Consider the following 18956-nt stretch of genomic DNA (forward strand, 5'->3'; position numbering starts at 1 on the left):
TCAAACAGCCTTCTGGTTCCATCTCACAGCCTTGCGTTCATAGCGTTGATACGACTCCATGAAATAAAGAGTAGCGGATAAAAATGGAACACCCACCGTCTAAGACGTAGCATGTGCAGTGTGATGAAGTATTCTTGGATGAGAAAGCATGTAGACAGAAGTATTCCTAAAGCAGAATATTTACAGCACTGCTTTCAATTAAGTGCTTCTTCCATACACATTGAAATGAGATGAACTGCAGAGGTTAAATGAAGCCTTCATATTGTACTTAGTATATGAGGGGAGACAGTGTTAAAAGGAAAACAAAAACAAAAACCAACAACACTGACACTGTGTTCTCTAACTGGGGCATTTGGAGAGATTCTTATGGTGGGGATCAAATTAAAACAAACAAGAGGAAAAGAAAGAATGTAGTTTCTGACCAATGGTTTCCTCTTTGAACATGCAAAGAATTCAGCTGACAAGGAAACAAGGAATAAAATATTACAGGAAAAACCCTTCCTCTCAATTGTAGTGTGTTAGTTTACCCATCAGGCAAACAGCAGTTCACTTTCAACCATTCAATATTCCAACAAATTATGTAACAAAACTTATAAAATTCCTTTAACCTTTCTTTTTACAAAAGAAAAATGTCAAAAATACTGTTGAATATACTGCACATTGAACAAATTGATCAGGAAAATTTTAGTATATATGCAATTTACAATATACTTACCATGAGTTTAGAAAAATTTGATTTCCCACCATAGAGTCAATATCAGAGCCCACCGTCTACATTCCCCAGCCTGACGATTTGGAATCCATACTTGAACCAAAGCCTCCATTAAACCCACTGCTTGATCCTGCATTTGATGCTGACCCCCAACCTATTGCTGCTCCAGAGTTAGATCCTCCGTAAGAATTACTTCCTGAACTAAAACCCTGGTTCTGCTCCCTTTGCATGTTGCCTTGAGGCTGGTTGTTTCCTGATGGCCCAGACTGGTTCTGTTGACTAGCTAACATGCCCATCATTCCCCAACTGCTCTGCAACGCTGCCTGGGCTGCCGCCATCATAGCAGGATTGATACTAAATGCTCCAAAATTCATCCCTCCACCCATATTACTGCCCTGGTTGTTTCCCAAACCACCTCCTCCCCCCCTGCTATTACCAAATCCACCCTGATTCCCAAAGCCTCCTGGATTACCACCAAATCTTCCACCTCTTTCTAACTGTCTATTGCTATTGTGCTTAGGTTCAGCATTGGATATATGTACGCTGATTCCTTTAATGATCAAGTCCTCTCCACAAAGAGACTGGGCAACCTATAAGAAATAAGGGATGTAAATAAATATACAATTAGACCATTTTTTAAAGTACTTGTTACAGCATAACAAGACAAACCACATGATTCTGAATATATTTGTAAACTGTAAAGGAAGGGTGTGTGAAGATTTGACACAAACTAAAAACAAGATCCTTTAACTTTACTGAATAAACTTAAGTTAGTCTAGTGTGAAGATCCATATACACAGTACCAGCTGAAAAGTGTGAATCTGTAGACATGAACTGTAAGCATACTAATGTAATTCAATAGAAATTCAAAGTACAACTGAAATTCTCAAATTGCAATGACAAAAACAAGCACTGTATATTCAATTCCAATAATTACATGCTAAGTGACAGTGTTTGTCAACATTTATGGTCAGAATGGTAAAGAGAGATATTTAAGACTTAGGAAACGGTTCCTAAATGTCAGGAGCTAAAATATTTTAAATAAATACCTGATCATCTGCAAATGTAACAAAGGCAAAAGCTCTGAAGGGTTTGGGGATGAAGACATCTACCACCTCTCCATACTGAGAAAAGAACTGCCGGAGCTCATCTGCAGTCATATCCTCAGTGCAGCGCCCAACGAACACCTTTCTGCTGCGCAAAGGTTCATCAGGACTTTGCTGGGTAGAATCGCAGGAAAAGAAATAATGACCAAAACACTGCAATCATCCCTCTGAATACTAAATACAACTTAGTTTCTTTTGTGATAGAGAACTTCATAAACTATTAACCGGGGTACGGGGGTGTATCACAGTTATAGGAAGATCGAAAGAAAAGCAACCCTCCAGTTGCTCTCCACTCTACCCGAGATAATGTAATTAAAAACTGTACCACCTGAGAGGAAGACTGCAGGGATGAACTTGGAATTCCTGAGTAGATGGAAGCAATCTTACCCCCTAGGGCCTTTACACTAGACATTTTAGGGAAATCTTCTATCTTTGCTCTTGTAGTGGTGCAGTATTGCTGACAATGGTGGAAACACCAGTATATACTGACCACAGCCATATCTACCACCACATAATCTAGAGCTCTTCTGATGACTGGATATTTGTTTACAACGTCTTGCTGAAGGAGCATCTCCGAGGGGTGGTGCCAGGGGCATATATGTGAAAAATAGAGAGTGGAAAGGAAATGAGACTTGAAAAGTGATGGCAAATGAGGATTGGTTAGGTAGGCAGCAGACCATTCCTTGCGCTGTAAATCCTTCAGTTGAATACGTATAGAGCGAGGAAATATGCATACTCCAAAGTGTTGGGTTCTGTTCCCTGCTCTGCCACTGACTCAGTCTGGCCTTAGGCAAGTTATCTACCTATCCTCTGTGCCTCACTTTCCTCCCTTCCGCAAAATGAGGACAGTATCTGAAGCAGGGGCTGCTAGACATTTATGATGTCGTCAGGCTGGTTTTTGTAGTTTTCAGACTGGACATCTTCTCCCCTGTGCTTAGTTGTTTTCTCAATCCCCCATCCCACTGTTCCTTTATCTAACCTCCAGGCTCCACTCCTTCCTTTTGTTTTCTCAACCACCTTGAGGATCCCTTTAAAGTCCCCCTCTCCCTTTGTTTGTCCATATATCTAATCCCCTCTTCACTCTACAGGATTCTTTAAAGGAGTGCATGTTTTGTTTCTACAAACGCTAAAATAATTTAAGGAACGATACCTTAGAATTAGGTAGTTTACAGTCACACCATCTTCCATCTATCATGTGCCGTTGAGACATCACTTTCACCTGGGTTTCATACTCCGTAAATCGAACAAAACCAAATCCCTTTGAGTGACCAGTCTTAATGTCTTTCTTAACCTAAGGCGGAGGGGAGGGGGAGAAAGAAAAAGATGATCTAGATAGCTGAAATACTGAAGCAGTAATATGCACTGGTATTCTTAGCCTAGCTGCAACTCATGCTAATCAGCAGTCTTTTCCAAGATCAAAAGGAATGCTAGGATTACCAAAGCATGGTTAAAAGAGTGTAATGTGAAAAGTTTTGATCCTATCTTAATGAAGCTTCTATATCCCCCATGAAAAGGCCCCTGGTACTAGCAACGACAGTACACAAAAGCTTTTGACAGTTTCATACTTACGAAATCAGGCTGTGGATTACCATTACACAAACAATGTTCAAAAGAGTGTGGGTTTGATGCATCGTGGCAAAGTGCTAATCCAATATCCATATAAAACAAACCCTTAAACCTAAACTCAAACTTATTGTTAAAGTTAAGTTTCAAATTCAAACAAGAACTGCAAAAAGTAAGTCTTCACAAATGCTACAACTACCATACCAATAAACTAATATGCAAGCACAAAAACCAAACACCACACAATGGGCCATATCATGTCTCGTTTACACTAGTGTAACATCAGAATCATCCCCTTTTGAGAAATCGGTCTCGACAGGGGTCAACGACCTGAACACATACCAAGATACCTCCAAGAAAAAATATCATACTGCAAAGCAAATAGAGTAAAGCAAATTTTAATGTTACAACAGTTAAAGATGTGCTTTTAAATTTAATTGCCCTTTTTGCCTTGTACTGGCTCATGCAGGAAAAACTTCCATCTGAATTCACAGCTTTTGACTCAAGTAGAGAGTCAAATACAACAGAAATTTACCTGCACCATGAGAACTTCTCCAAATGTACTGAAATATTCCTTTAGATCTTGTTCAGTGGTTTTCCAGGGAAGACCCAAAACTATTAAATCAGATGTCTTTTGTACTGCTCGTTTTACTTTTACAGCTGATGAGGCATCTGTTTCATCCATTTTCCTCTTGTTATCTGAATGTAAAGATGTACATCAGAAACTATCATCTCCACATTACATCAAAGGAAAGGAAAGCTACTTCCATTAGTCGGAAGCAGCACAGCACAAGGATTAGATCCTTTTTTGCAGGATGTATTGCGAAAGCTAAGAACTGGGAAGACATACATACTATTTGCTGCATATATGTTATAATCTGCATCCAACTGCCCTACAGTATCGGGGAGAGGAGTGCAGAAGATGAGCAGACTCAAACTCTCATCTAAAACACACTTTAAGCTTGTTTTCCACTGAAGTACTGCCAAATAACATTCACATGCCTGACCAGAGGTTGTGTGTATTATACATAGTTTGAGACAACAGCTACTCAGTGAAAAAGGAAAAGTGCTCTCCTTACTTTTCCCTTTCCTTTTCTTCCCTCACCTTTCCCACACCCTCCCCTACAACACTGATGTCTTTGGCCTTGATCATATAATTAGCGTCACATGGGCAAACCTCAGCCCTGCATGGTACTCACTGTGGTATCGGACCTTTGGAAGTTATCTATATAAGATTGTTAAATGCCTTACAAACAGGAGGACAAAGTCCTATTTGTAAAGTACCTTGTACAATTATGGCTAAATAATAGCGAACTCTCTGAAATTCATTCTGTGGGCCAGGCACACACTTTAAGTTGCTGCTATGGTTTGACAGTAAGATAAGAGGAAAACATAAAAACTAAGGAACCCATAGATCTTGATATAAAATTCCTTGTAAATAAGAAAGTATGGTTGTACCAAAAATGCATGGAACAAAGACAAACCTTTGGGATAATTAACAACATAGACCAGATTTCCCCAGCCAGCATCTGGAGCATGCAGAATTCCTTCTACTAGCCGGACTCCTCTCATACACTGAGACACTGGGTTCCTGTAACGCAGGCCACATGCTCCCGGGAACTGGGCAGTTACTGTGGATAGCAGCACAGTGCCATCATCCTCTGAAGGGATCTCAATGGGCTCATCATTCTCATCCTCTGTAACACGGATGTATTCAGACATCTTTGCTGGATTTTACTAATGGATTAAAAAAAGAGGGCCTCAGCAATTTTTTATTCTCTTATTTTGTTCATTTTTAATCTCATAATAAATCAGTTTGTTTCTCTGTAAAACACAGACAATGCTTTTCTTCCTAGGCACTAGGAACCTACCAAAAGATGTTGCATTTTATCTTCTCTAAGCTTTAAGTTTGTTATGTTCTAACAACATACATATAAAGTGACATTTATGGGCAATGCCTGGAGAGGAGGGATCATGAACAAAGTTATTTAAAACTATGAAAGAAAGAGAATTTGTTCACAATCTGCAATGATCTCACCAATCACCCCAACTGAGGGGATGGGGCAAGAGCCAAGTTTGTGTGGGACGGGGTGCAGGGAAAGAACCCAACCAACTGGCATTGCTGGGAGGAGAAAAAAGGGGGGAAGCCAAGGACCAGACCACGCTGGAGCGGGCGGTGGAAGGCAAAGAGGGAGAAGGGCTCAGACCATTTCCAAGGGGGTGGAGGGGTGAATGTCCAGATCATCCTGGGGAGAGGGAGTCTGGGATCGGGGGAGCAGAGAGGTCAGACCATAGGGAAAGGGAAGAAGGGAGTCAGGACCAAACCATTTCCGGGAGACGGGCATGAGACCACATGCCTAGCCGATAGGCTGCGCCCAAATGAGGCCTAGCTTATAAATCACACCCCCGGCTAGGCCTCACTAGCGAGCCCAGCCTCTCTCGAGCTCCAGGCTGGGCCTAGCTCCCTGCGCCCCCCGGCCCGCTCAGGCAGAGCCCAGCCGCGGTTAAGGCCCGAAACGCCAGAGCCTCTAGCTCTCCGCCGCGGTCTGCTCGCGGGGGCGGGGGGAAGCTTACATGGGGCGAGGGGGCTCCGGGTGCCTCCACCTTCCTCTCCTGCAGCCGCTGCTGACAAAATGGCGGCCCCCGGCGGCAGAGCCCTGCCTCGGGTTGAACCATTCCTCCCGCGGGGGGCCCAGCTGGAAATAGACTGGAAACAGCCAACGCCAGGAACTTGGCCTGTTTGGAATCACGTAGAGCAGAGCTCACATAGGCCTTCGTGTCCTTCGCTCGAGATGTGCGGAACCGTGCCTCCGGGCAGGGACGGTAGCAAATCTGGGATCCCCCCCACATACTGCAGAGTAATGGTACGATCCGCTCCGCCGGCAACGCTCATGCGTACGGCGGGGAGGGCGCAGAGATGGGAAATTGGCGGGAGGGCGTGTGAGGGAGGGCTTAGCCTTGGCCGGGGCGTTACTCCCCTTTAAGGTAGGCGAAGCTTATGGGAGCCTTAGCACTGACCCCCACCAGCAGTAGGCCTGGAGCCTTCCTCTGTAATGTTAACGCAGCTTTCTTGCATTTAATTCCCTTGGGTTTTTGCCCTTAAAGACAAAAGGACCTTTAAGGTTAAGGGAGTTGGGGAGCAGCAGGGCAGCAGCTGATGTTTTGCATTGTTTGCCTGCTGCTCAATGCAGTGGCTCCTGCATGCACCGAAAAGCCCAGTGAGCTCTGGATGGCATTGTGCATGGTTTGTGCAGCCTCTCGCATGGCACGGACAATGATGCTACTGATAATTTAAGGGGGGGGGGGTTGGCTGTACATGTGTGAAACTTGTTTCAAGTACTGATCAAAAGCTCAAACTCCCATATTATTTTACATTGCTGTGGAGTGAAGTGTGAAGGCCAGCTATTTTTTTGTTCCTTGGGCACAGAGAAATGTTTCATTTTTTAAAAATGAGGTAAGTATTTGTGTACATATGTGCGCACACGTTCTCAGACCAAAAAAAAACAAACAACCCAACAAACCCTCTTAACATGAAGTTGAGACTGAGAAATGTAAGGGTAAAAACATTAGAGATGGTGTAACAAAACAAGCATTACAACACATGAAATTCAGACTTGATATGGAAAAGCACATTTAAGGCACCCAAACCACTTTAACTCTTCCCTATAGTTAAGCCCCTTCGTTTTCAGTTTAAACCAATTTTTACCAAAATATTCCCAGGTTTTTCAAAAAATATTATTCAGGTTTTTCTGATTTTCACCCTACTTTTTTATCATTCAAACATAAAAATAACTTGTTTTATTAGGAAAATACAATACCTTGCATGAGATATATGTATTATGATAATACGTTAGTCTGTGTGTATATGCAAAGCTGCCTGTTGAAGTAAGGCTATGTATTAGTCTAGAAGATGCAGGCACACATGCAAGCTCTGAACTGTGTGCGCATCTGAACGTACTGATGAATCTCATGTACGCATTCAAGCTGTTAGATAACGGTTTAAAGATCTGACACACTAAAATGGGAAGAAAACAAAAATCTGTATCAGAATATGTTTCAGAACACTAGGAAGTATTCAAAAGTTGAAAGAAAAAACAAAAACAGGAGAAAAGGATGAAGTTGCGTGTATGCGCTACAAACGGTGTGGCCCAATTATTAAATGTAAATATTTATAGGCTAATAGTTCTAAGTCTACAACAGTAAATTGTTTATTCAAATAAAAAGTTTTATTTGATTAGAGAGATATTGTTTTCTTGAACTCAAAGGTGGCGTGTTTTGATTTCTGTTTTGGTTCTGCAGCAAACCACACTGATGAATGGAATTCAAAGCACTAATCAACTGAATACTTTTCCCCCCATCTGTCCATCTACCAAAATAAACGTCTATTTTACCCAGAAAAAATAAGTTTTTGGACTGATTTTCACCTGTTTTTGTTGCTGTGGTAATAAACACTGATAAATTCCCAGGAAAAATTAAATAAAATAAAAACTGAAAATGAAGGGCCCTACCTATAGTGATGCAATTCACACTAATATTTGTAGTCCCAGATTAAATTAAACTGACTTCTAAAGACACTTTTTTTTTTCATACTAAATCTGAGGTAAGACAAACAAATGTGACTCTTCCCTGTAATGACAAAAAATCAGTTTACTTCAATGTTGGATTGTAAGCCCAGATGCTCAGTGGTATTTAGGAGCCTAACTCCCATTGATTTCAGTAGGATTTAGGTGCCTAAATACCATTGAGGATGAGAGCCACAAACACTGAAATACATCAGTCGTAACTGCAGGGTTATTTCATGGGGATATGATGACGGAATTAAGGATGCCTTAACTGTGGATTTCTGTGCCTTAACATGTTTTCTTTTGTATTTGCTCAGTACTGTTATATTTCCCCTATGCTGATTATATTTAAAATAATGAAAACACTTCTCTTGGTATTATTACAGAGTTAAAGTTGATTACAGGTAAAACCCAATTCTCTGAAAGTGTAAGGGGACAATCTGAAGTCCAGCTAATTGGGATCTTCAGTCATGCAGAGCTTTCCATTCAGGGCTTAACTAAGCTCCTGTGATGCTCCTAAGGGGACAAACCTGGAGTTTGTTAATCAGAGTGTGGGAAATCAATATTGTCCCTTTAATCCTTGTGGGATGTTGGCTAGTGCTAGAGCAGGGGACTTGTAGCTGGGACTCCTGAGGTCTGTTCCTATCTCTGCTACAGACTTGCTTTATGACCTTAGTCAAATTCTTTAACTTCCCAATGCTGTGCCTGCCTGTAAAATGGGAATAATAATACATAACACTAAGAGGTATTTTTTTAGCCTTAATTCATTAATATTTGTAAAGTTCTTTGACCAAGAAAGGTGCTAGAGATCTGCAGGGTTTTATTCTTATTGCCACCAAAAGATGGTCTTCCCCAGCCATTCATTTGGTTACAATACATCTTTCTCATTCACTGCTCTTCTGCTTAGGCTGTTACCACCACACCCCAACCTACCCTTGTGCTTAGACAGCCTTGCTGCATTCACCCTGCTCATGCAAGCTAATCCTTCATTTTGTAATTTAATTGAAGAAATGTTTTTTCCCTGCGCATTGTCTCTGACAATGTTGGCAGGACCTCAAAGCATGAGAGGGGGAGGGAAAGGCAAGTTAAATGCACCAAAGGAGACAAGGCTAATGAGGCCTTTTTCTGTGAATGCAATGAAGTGGACAAGTTATGCAGCTTTCAGAACGTAACAGGCTCCTTTGCTGAGTGCTCAAAAAGTTTCTGGAGATGTTTTTTTTGGATGAATGAAATGTGAGATAACTGTGCAAAACTATTAGACAAAGCGTCAGTGTATGTGACAAGTGTTATGTCAGTTTCCTGCTTAATGACAGGTTGTACTTTATGCAATGAGACAGGAGCTCAGAATTTGGTCTGAGTCTTTCTAGAGAGCCAAAGCTACTCACATGGACCCTGTCTAAATGCATGTTTCCATATGTCATCTCATTGCAGCCCAGAGAAAGAAAGATCCCACATGTTAGATTGACAATCTGCTTAAACCATAATAATTCTTACACAACGGTTGACGGATTTGAGTCTGGGGTTGATAAATGTGCTGCACAAAGCTGCATTCATAGAATAAATATTGGTTTCCTTATAGCACCTTTCATTCCCAAAGTGAATGCAGTAGTTACTGGTATTGTGGTGATTGCATAAGCAAACTGGGCAACCCCTGTTTTCTCAGCAATGACTTGCAGACAGATATGAAACAGTATCTAATGTGTATGAGAAAGGAAATGTAGATAGGAAATGTGTCATCTTTCTTTAGATAAAATGCTGTGGGGTCTTCAGTATCACCTTAGTTTCATGTCTTATCCAAAGCCTGGTACATCTAATAGCCTAGTCATGCAGTCAGATCCCAAGCAAGAACTCCCATTGTTTTACCCTGAGCAAGATCTATTTCTCTTAGGCTTTGAGATACACGTAGTGCTGCTGTATGTAGGCATTTAACTGGGGAGCACCTTCTGTAAGGTTGTACTGTAACGTTAGCAGCACTGGTTTTGAACCTCAGGCACTTTGTCACTCATGTGGCCTCCTTCTGTATCTTGTGAGGAAGGTTCCTCTAGTCTGTTCTCTACCTGTGTTTTTACCATGGCCTTCCCTCTTAATTTTAAAAAGAATTGGCTAAACCAAACTGATTGAAATCTGGACAGGTTAATGTGCAGGTGAGTTCTTCGTGGAACCAGCAGCATGTGATTCCCCGGAGCTTTGCCAAGGTTGGGAGGTAAACTATTCTATTACTGAGTAAGAAGGAATCTCATTTGAGAACTGAATTCCCATGCACCTGTCTTCCTCATTCCCCTTTTTCGTTACTGCTATGTTGTGGGATAAGTGGTAGGGAGAGGCTAGAACTGTAGCTGCTGGTGGAGTACAACCCCTTCAGATATTGTGGTCTTTTCTACAAAAGATTGTTTGTGAGGTTCTGCTTCATGAATTTCTCTTTGTGGCAAAGGATGTTTGTAGTGACCCTTGTAGAGAAGAGACAGGACTCACTAGGAGTGAACATAGAAAGGATTTGATATTTAGGCTACTGGATGTGTATGGTCAGATTACAGGACAGGCTGCATCTCTGTCCCTCCTCCGGTCTCCCTCAGAGTGGACTCCCTCCCATGTAAGGCCTTTACCTATGCTGAGGTGGATTTTTGCAATTCACCCACTCTTAGACTGGACCCGTCCCTAGGCTAGAGTATCCTGTGTACCCACTGTGCTTACCCTACAGGTCCAACAGAGTTGGGGAACTTGTGGTTCTTCCCTTTTGGAGTCTGTGACTGGTGGTATCCAGCAACCAGGCAGCCTTCCTAAACTAATGTAATGCATTTTAGCAAGAGGAACAAAGCTTCCAGAAAAAAAAAGGATTTTAAAACAACAAACAGTCTACACTGTTTTACCATTTCCTGATGGTTTTCTAGATAGGCCTATCTTCCTCAGACCTGTGAGGTCCTGAGCCTCAATCTGGTTCTTCTTGGACAACTACACCCTCTCTTTTTAGAGAGGGTCCCCTTTAATTCTGACAGAGTTATTTTATTCTCCTGTGTTCGTGAGTCTTACCCTGTCCTGGTCAGAACCATTTGGATGGGTAGGCTGGAGAGGAGGCAAAATCATCAAAGCTAACAGTTCTGGCATTGTCCCGTAACAGCTCTTCAGTGTTTGCTGAGAGGTGGCTATCTTGAGACATTCTTTTCCTTCTGGCATGTTTTTCCAGACAGCCTCCTGTTGAGTTAAACCAATAGAATCATACAGAAAATACCCCACTACCCAGACCAATGTAGAGTATTCATAAACTATGACTAAGGCTACATTTTAGTCACGGGTATTTTTAGTAAAAGTCACGGACAGATCATGGGCAGTAAAGAAAAAGTCGCGGCCCGTGACCTGTCCATGATTTTTACTAAAAATATGCATAACTAAAACTTGCGGGGGTTGTGGGGCTGCCCAGGGGCCCTGCGGGTGCTGGGGGAGGGCAATGCATGGCCTGTGACCCCCACTGGTGCTGGGGGGGGGCAGGCGGTAGGGCCAACGGGCTCCCTACCTGGCTCTGCACCTCCCTGCCAGCAGCAGCAGAGTTTGGGTGTGGGAGGAGGCAGGGGGTTGAGGGCATGGGACAGGGTGAGGCGGGCTCCCCGGAAGCGGCAACATCCCCCTTGCTCAGCTTGTAGGTGGAGGCGTGGCCAGGCAGCTCTGTGCACTGCCTCTGCCTGCAGGCACCGCCCCTGCAGCTCCCATTGGCCGTGGTTCCTAGCCAATGGGAGCTGTGAAGCAAGTGCTCTGGGCGGAGGCAGCACACAGAGCTGCCTTGTCATGCCTCTGCCTAGGAGCTGAGCGAGGGGGATGTCGCTGCTTCCAGGGAGCCCCCCAGGGCTGCATCGCATTGTTGACTCGTATTCAATTTGTGATCCCAAACCATTTTCGGCAGTACTACCACCTAGCCAGTTATTCCCCATTTTGTAGTTGTGCATTTTCCTTCCTAAGTGAAGTGCTTTGCACTTGTCTTTTTTGAATTTTAGCTTGTTGAATTCAGACCAGTTCTCCAATTTATTAAGATCATTTTGAATTCTAATCCTGGCCTCCAAAGTGCTTGCAACCCCTCTCAGGTTGATGTCATCTGCAAAGGTGATAAGCATACTCTCCACTCCATTATCCAAGTCATTAGTGAAAATAATGAAAAGTACCTGACCCAGGACTGACACTTGCAGGACCCCACTAGATACACCTTCCTAGTTTGACAGTGAAAAATTCATAACTGCTCTTTGAGTATGGTCTTTCAACCAGTTTTGCACCTGCCTTACAATAATCTAGACCATACATTTCCCTAGTTTGTTTATAAGAATGTCATGTTGGACTGTGTCAAATGCCTTGCTAAAATCAAAGGTTCCTTACACTATTCCACCCAAGCCAGCCTCACTTGCAGGGAGAGGGTGATTCAGTTTCTAACGGCAGTCAGACTGATGCTAAACCAACACTAGATCTCCGTTCTAGAGGGATCAGTTCCTTGGAATAGTGGATTCAGTCTCTTGGCCTGATTTTTTCAGAGGTTCTAAGCACTCATGGCTCCCATTGAAATCAATAGGAGCAATAGGTGCTCAGCACCTCTAAAAACCCCAAGCAATCTATGTTAATTTAACATTAGGCTTGGCCACATCAGTTAATTGGCATATCCTGACAGTGATGTGAAAGGACCATGTTTTGTATAGTTAGGTTAAAGAACTGAATTCGCCTTCCAGGTAGCCATTATCCTGAGATTCCCACATTTTCTACCCATGCTCAACATGCATCCTAAATCCTATTTTGATGGCTCCAAGCTGGCAATGAGTCAATCAGTGTTGTTTGTACATGCTGTAAGTACTGAGCTGTGATTCCAGGCTGTCAGCATTACCAGACTGCACCATGTCAAGTGAAATGTATAGGTTAGCAGTCAGACTATTTCAAGAGGTTTCTGTGGCATTTGGCCAAAGTGACCTCTTGCTAACAAAGCATCTGGTGGTAACTTCACTAATGAGCAGAGTAAGCATCAACTGTGGACTAGATTTCACACAGGTAAGCAGCTTGGAGAGAGTGGTGAGTGAACTGTCTGATTCAGAGTCTTGCAGCTGTAAAATAGTCAGAAAAAGGGCAATTATTTGCAATAAAGACTTTTTCCCAAAGCTGGTTCCTCAGTTCTGGCAACATACAGGCTCAGAATTAAGCAACTTCAAATCTATCTGTTAATTCTCAGTGACAGTTGTGATTTTTGCTGCACTTTCCTTGCTGTACTTTGAACTTATATTAAGTTTCAAGTAATACAATTAGCAGTAGCACTTGCTAAGTGCACCGGTGGGCATGCAGATATTTAATTCACTGACTCCTCCACACCAGCAGTTCAGCATGCCCATGGGTGTAGACAAAGGCAATGCAGTCATAGTAGCCATCATGTGTGTTCAGTTAAGTGTGCCCACGGGCACAGAACATAATCCAATATAATAACTATTTGTTGCCCTAGGCTAAGTGTGCCCAGGGGTACAAGCAAACTCAGTATAATGATTAGCCACTGATCCTCATAAAGAGTGCCCACAGGTGCAAAGGAACATCTATGGGCATCTAAATATAACCTTGTGCTAAAGAATTTAGCTATGGGTACTTCAAAAACATGGAGCGTTTCAGCCTGTTTCTGATCTCAGTTGGGCCAGTATAAAGCAGGAGGATTCAGTGGAATGTTGTAGTTGGGATCAGAAGCAGGCCTGTTGTCTGTAAATATTTCATAAACTTGGCTCTTCAACGCACATCCCCACTTACCTTCTTTTAATCCTGCATTAGTCATCCTCTCACACTAAATAGCCACTGAGTCAACCTGCCACCTCATTTTAGCTCTATGGAGGGTAGCCATATTTTGGTCTCTGCAGAGCAGCCTGTAGGGGGCATTCTAGAAGCATCAGGGTCACTATGCTGCTGCCCATTATAAATAATTGTAAGAGTAATAATAGGGCATTCATTGCTGTAGGGCCATTGGGACTGCATTCGGAAGCAGCCTGCATCGCAAGTGAAATTGCCAAGCCCATGCCTGCTCTTGTATATGTCAGCACAATCTTCCTTTGCCCCATGCCTTGAGTACAGCACATGCCGAGTGTCACTAGTTAAGGGGACAAGCAGCTGCCTGGAGGCAGTTCAGTTATTCATTTCTGTTGTTTATAGATTAAAGCTGTTGGAGCTGTTATGTGCAGAGATTAGAGCCCCAGGAGCCATGTCGTTGAGAGGAAGGTGCTATTCCTTGGGGAGATGAGATCATCAGAGCTTGTTGGCTGAAGTTGAAAAACACACGTTCCAAAAATTAAGGTCAATTTTTTTTGTTATCCGTTTTCTTACCTTCCCCTTAGCAGAGCTTCCCATATCCACAGAAAGGAGAAGAGCTCAAGGTTCCGTGAAGCCCAATAGGGGCTCACTGCTGAGGTTCCCTGCACAGATCACCCACATGGCCAAACCCTGCTACTACTCCCCGTCCCAGGCAGGTGGCCAAGGAACTCTCAGGCAGGAAGGGGGCAGAGCTTTGGCTCACAGTCACAATCCAGCACAGTCCTGGTTCTGGGGTCAGTTCTGCTCTGTGATGTCCCTTCTTTAGCCTGGATAGCAAGGCACTAATCCAGCCCAAGGCTAAAGTAATTAATCAGGGAGGCACTCAGATACCACGAGGATGGGGGCTACTATGAAACTATACAATAGATACAATTAAGGGTGTTTTTTTGCCTGAATTTTTATTTTAATTTCTGGGGAGCCCAATCTCTCATCAGCACTGGCATAATACCACTGAAGTAAGTAGGATAACCTGGGTCATTCAGTGCAGTTTGGCTTGGGGCACTTATTCTGTAAATTAATGATAGAGCAGTGTAGCAACACTTTGCTTCCTGGGAATAAATGGTACAGGAAATTTCCCTAGTTGAAATATGTTGGTCAAACTCTACACATACAAAGTACCTGACAGCAAAATTTGTCTCATTGCCCCTATATTTACATCCCTCTCAATGCCCTCATTTGGGATAGCTTCCAGTACTTGGTTAGGGACAAAATTTCAGTGGCCACTGAGGGCTTGTCTGCACTTAAAGCTAAGCCACTGTAGTGCTTCAGTAAAGACACTACCTGCCGATGGGAGGGATTCACCTTCCAGAGAGGCAGTAGCTCGGTTGATGGGAGAATTGTAGTGCTGTCTACCCTGGGGGTTAAATCAGTTTAACTGTGTTGCTCATGGATATTGTTTTCCTGGTATAGACCAGACCTGATTTTTAGGTATCTCAGGGCTGGCCTATACTGGAAACTTATATAGGCATAGCTACATCTTTCAGGGGCGTGAAAAATCCACACCACTGAGCAGCATAGTTATACTGACCGTAACCAACTGTGCAGACAGCGTTATGTTAGTGGGAGAGCTTCTCCTGGTGACATAGGGCATGGCTACACTGGAAACTTCAAAGTGCTGTCGCGGGAGTGCTCCCATAGCAGCACTTTGAAATGCAAGTGTGGTTGCGTGCGAGCGCCAGGAGACAGCTCTCCCGGCGCTCCTGGAAATCCACCTCCACAAGGGGTGCGAGCGCCAGGAGACAGCTCTCCCAGCGCTCCTGGAAATCCACCTCCACAAGGGGATTAACTCCGAGCGCTGGGAGCACGGCTCCCAGTGCTTGGAGCCTGTTTACACTAGTGCTTTAAAGCACTTTGACTTGCTGCGCTCAGGGGGGTGATTTTTCACACCCCTGAGCCAGCAAGTTAAAGCACTATAAAATATAAGTGTAGCCAAGCACACAGCTACTGCCTCTCGCAGAGGTGGAGTAACTAAACCAGCAGGAGAGCTCTCTCCCATTGGCTTAAAGCATCTTCATCAAAATGCTAGAGTGGCACAACTGCATCAGTGCAACTGCACCAATGCAGCATTTGTAGTGTAGACCGGTCCCTAACCCCTGATGTAGACTGTGCTAGATTGATGGAGGAATTCTTCCATCGACCTAGCTACCGCCTGTTGGGGAGGTAGGTTAGCTTTTGGGGAGAGGGTTAACTGGCCACTTCACCTCGAATATCCCCTTGATATTTGTGTTAACTACTTAATGTGAAACAATCTGTTCTATCTTGTATTTAGCTGTGATACTCTGAGTACCTTTCCCAGGCCTGAAGAAGAGCTCTGTGTAAGCTTGAAAACTTCTCTCTCACAAGCAGAATTTGTTCTGATAAAAGATATTACCTCACCCACTTTTTCTGTCTAGTGTCACAGAGAAACAAACAAGGGAGCCAGTGGAATTATCTGAGGGCAGGGCTGATGTGGCTGCATTTCTTTGTATGAGTGGGTTCAACCACCCATAGATCTGATGTGCTTCCAACAGCCATCCATCTGTCCAGAACCTTGCCACAATCTGCAGGGCTATTGGGCAGGGAGCTCAGTCAGGGAAGAAAACACCACAATTGGAAAATCAACACAAAATGCAGGGTCCCTTCTGATCCAGAGGAGACGACCTGAGCCCCAGGAACTCCTGACATCCACAGCTGCTGCCTGAAGTTGGACCTCACAACCTCCATCTTTGTTTGTGTGATGTGCATAAGCCTTGGAGAACAGGAGAGATCTACGAAAGCAGAGTGAGAGACATTTCCTGGTGTGTCTGTTGACACTGCAAGTCCCCAAGTGCAAATTACTTTCTTGTTTTAATGAGCAGAGAGCTGCACTGAAACAATTCTGTTATAGTCTCCTGCTGGAGTAACTGCCAGCTCTAGAACACTTAGGCAAAAATGTTTACCTGCTCTTCTTTGTGCAATTGGCTAAGGAAATGTTTCCCCCACAGCTAGTGGCCCATGCCCTGGCAAAATGCCAGCAAATGGGTGGGTGCGGCATTAACATTTAGCAGGGCTGGATATCATGTAATATCTCCGACTCCCTGTGGCCTACAGTCCTAGCAGCAGGCAAGTAGCACATTTGGAGGATTTAAACTGGTAAGTTTGTCTTTCTGTGTCTCTCTTCATACATTAGCCTTACTCATAGGAGCTGGCAATCAGGAGGCAAAGCATAGCGGGATGTAGGCTCTGAGATCTCCACCCGTTTGTTTGAGAGAGCGCCAAGTGACTGTCCAATGCTGGTGTCTTACAAGGAGAGCACATGGATCACATTCATCCCATTTTGTTTTGCAGGGTCAGCTGGAATTGCTCACAAGCCACCTCCACAGAACTGCAGGGCCATCCACAGCAGGGTGTGGGAAGAACCATCGCTGTGGTTATGTTCATCAGGGACTCATTCTGTCCGTTCCCAGAGTCGAATTCTTGGTTGGAGGGTGACATGGAGTTCCCGGTGGAATTTGCTGCCTTTCACAGTCCATTGGAGCTGGGAGTCAGAGATCTTCTTGTGTACTGCAACCCTCACCACGGACTGATAACAGGGTGTGAACCTTCACCAGAGACCTCTGTGACACAGGGTATGTCTACACTACGGAATAAGGTCGAATTTATAGAAGTCGTTTTTTTAGAAATCGGTTTTATATATTCGAGTGTGTGTGTCCCCACAGAAAATGCTCTAAGTGCATTAAGTGCATTAACTCGGTGGAGCGCTTCCGCAGTACCGAGGCTAGAGTCGACTTCTGGAGCGTTGCACTGTGGGTAGCTATCCCACAGTTCCCGCAGTCTCCGCTGCCCATTGGAATTCTGGGTTGAGATCCCAATGCCTGATGGGGCTAAAACATTGTTGCGGGTGGTTCTGGGTACATATCGTCAGGCCCCCGTTCCCTCCCTCCCTCCGTGAAAGCAAGGGCAGACAATCGTTTCGCGCCTTTTTTCCTGAGTTACCTGTGCAGACGTCATACCACGGCAAGCATGGAGCCCGCTCAGGTAACCATCACCCTATGTCTCCTGGGTGCTGGCAGACGCGGTACGGCATTGCTACACAGTAGCAGCAACCCCTTGCCTTGTGGTAGCAGACGGTACAGTACGACTGGTAGCCGTCATCGTCATGTCCGAGGTGCTCCTGGTCGCCTCTGTGAGATCGATCAGGAGCGCCTGGGCAGACATGGGCGCAGGGACTAAATTTGGAGTGACTTGACCAGGTCATTCTCTTTAGTCCTGCAGTCAGTCCTATTGAACCGTCTTATGGTGAGCGGGCAGGCGATACGGACTGCTAGCAGTCGTACTGTACCATCTTCTGCCAGGCAGGCAAGAGATGAGGATTGCTAGTAGTCGTATTGTACCATCTTCTGCCAGGCAGGCAAGAGATGAGGATGGCTAGCAGTCGTACTGTACCATCTTCTGCCGAGCAGCCATGAGATGTGGATGGCATGCAGTCCTTCTGCACCATCTGCTGCCAGCCAAAGATGTAAAAGATAGATGGAGTGGGTCAAAACAAGAAATAGACCAGATTTGTTTTGTACTCATTTGCTTCCCCCCCTCCCCTGCCTAGGGGACCTCTAGGTCACACTGCAGTCACTCACAGAGAAGGTGCAGCGAGGTAAATCTAGCCATGTATCAATCAGAGGCCAGGCTAACCTCCTTGTTCCAATAAGAACGATAACTTAGGTGCACCATTTCTTATTGGAACCCTCCGTGAAGTCCTGCCTGAAATACTCCTTGATGTAAAGACATCCCCTTTGTTGATTTTAGCTCCCTGAAGCCAACCCTGTAAGCCGTGTCGTCAGTCGCCCCTCCCTCCGTCAGAGCAACGGCAGACAATCGTTCCACGCCTTTTTTCTGTGCGGACGCCATACCAAGGCAAGCATGGAGGCCGCTCAGCTCACTTTGGCAATTAGGAGCACATTAAACACCACACGCATTATCCAGCAGTATATGCAGCACCAGAACCTGGCAAAGCGATACCGGGTGAGGAGGCGACGTCAGCGCGGTCACGTGAGTGATCAGGACATGGACACAGATTTCTCTGAAAGCATGGGCCCTGCCAATGCATGCATCATGGTGCTAATGGGGCAGGTTCATGCTGTGGAACGCCGATTCTGGGCTCGGGAAACAAGCACAGACTGGTGGGACCGCATAGTGTTGCAGGTCTGGGACGATTCCCAGTGGCTGCGAAACTTTCGCATGCGTAAGGGCACTTTC

At 44.5% G+C, this 18956-nt stretch overlaps 1 protein-coding gene across 2 annotated transcripts in view; it reads right to left on the reverse strand.

The window, feature by feature from the left end:
- The window catches only part of TARDBP (TAR DNA binding protein), an 8172-nt gene extending 2111 nt beyond the window's left edge, over positions 1-6061 (reverse strand). The window contains exons 1-7 of one of the 2 annotated variants that reach the window (XR_012155599.1): positions 5956-6061; positions 4866-5118; positions 3917-4080; positions 2969-3109; positions 1762-1932; positions 716-1302; positions 1-166 (exon numbers count right to left, since the gene is read on the reverse strand). The exon at positions 1-166 is cut by the window's left edge and continues 2111 nt beyond it. Coding sequence is in view for 1 of the 2 variants with exons in the window: in XM_073317207.1 (XP_073173308.1) it covers positions 772-1302; positions 1762-1932; positions 2969-3109; positions 3917-4080; positions 4866-5103 (1245 nt within the window). In the remaining variant the exon portion in view is untranslated. Of the gene's footprint in view, positions 1303-1761; positions 1933-2968; positions 3110-3916; positions 4081-4865; positions 5119-5955 lie in introns of both variants that reach the window. The other variant, XM_073317207.1, reaches the window with a different exon arrangement.
- Positions 6062-18956: the final 12895 nt, after the last annotated feature.

Source organism: Lepidochelys kempii, chromosome 18, assembly GCF_965140265.1.
Source record: "Lepidochelys kempii isolate rLepKem1 chromosome 18, rLepKem1.hap2, whole genome shotgun sequence".
NCBI classification, from domain to species: Eukaryota; Metazoa; Chordata; order Testudines; family Cheloniidae; genus Lepidochelys; species Lepidochelys kempii.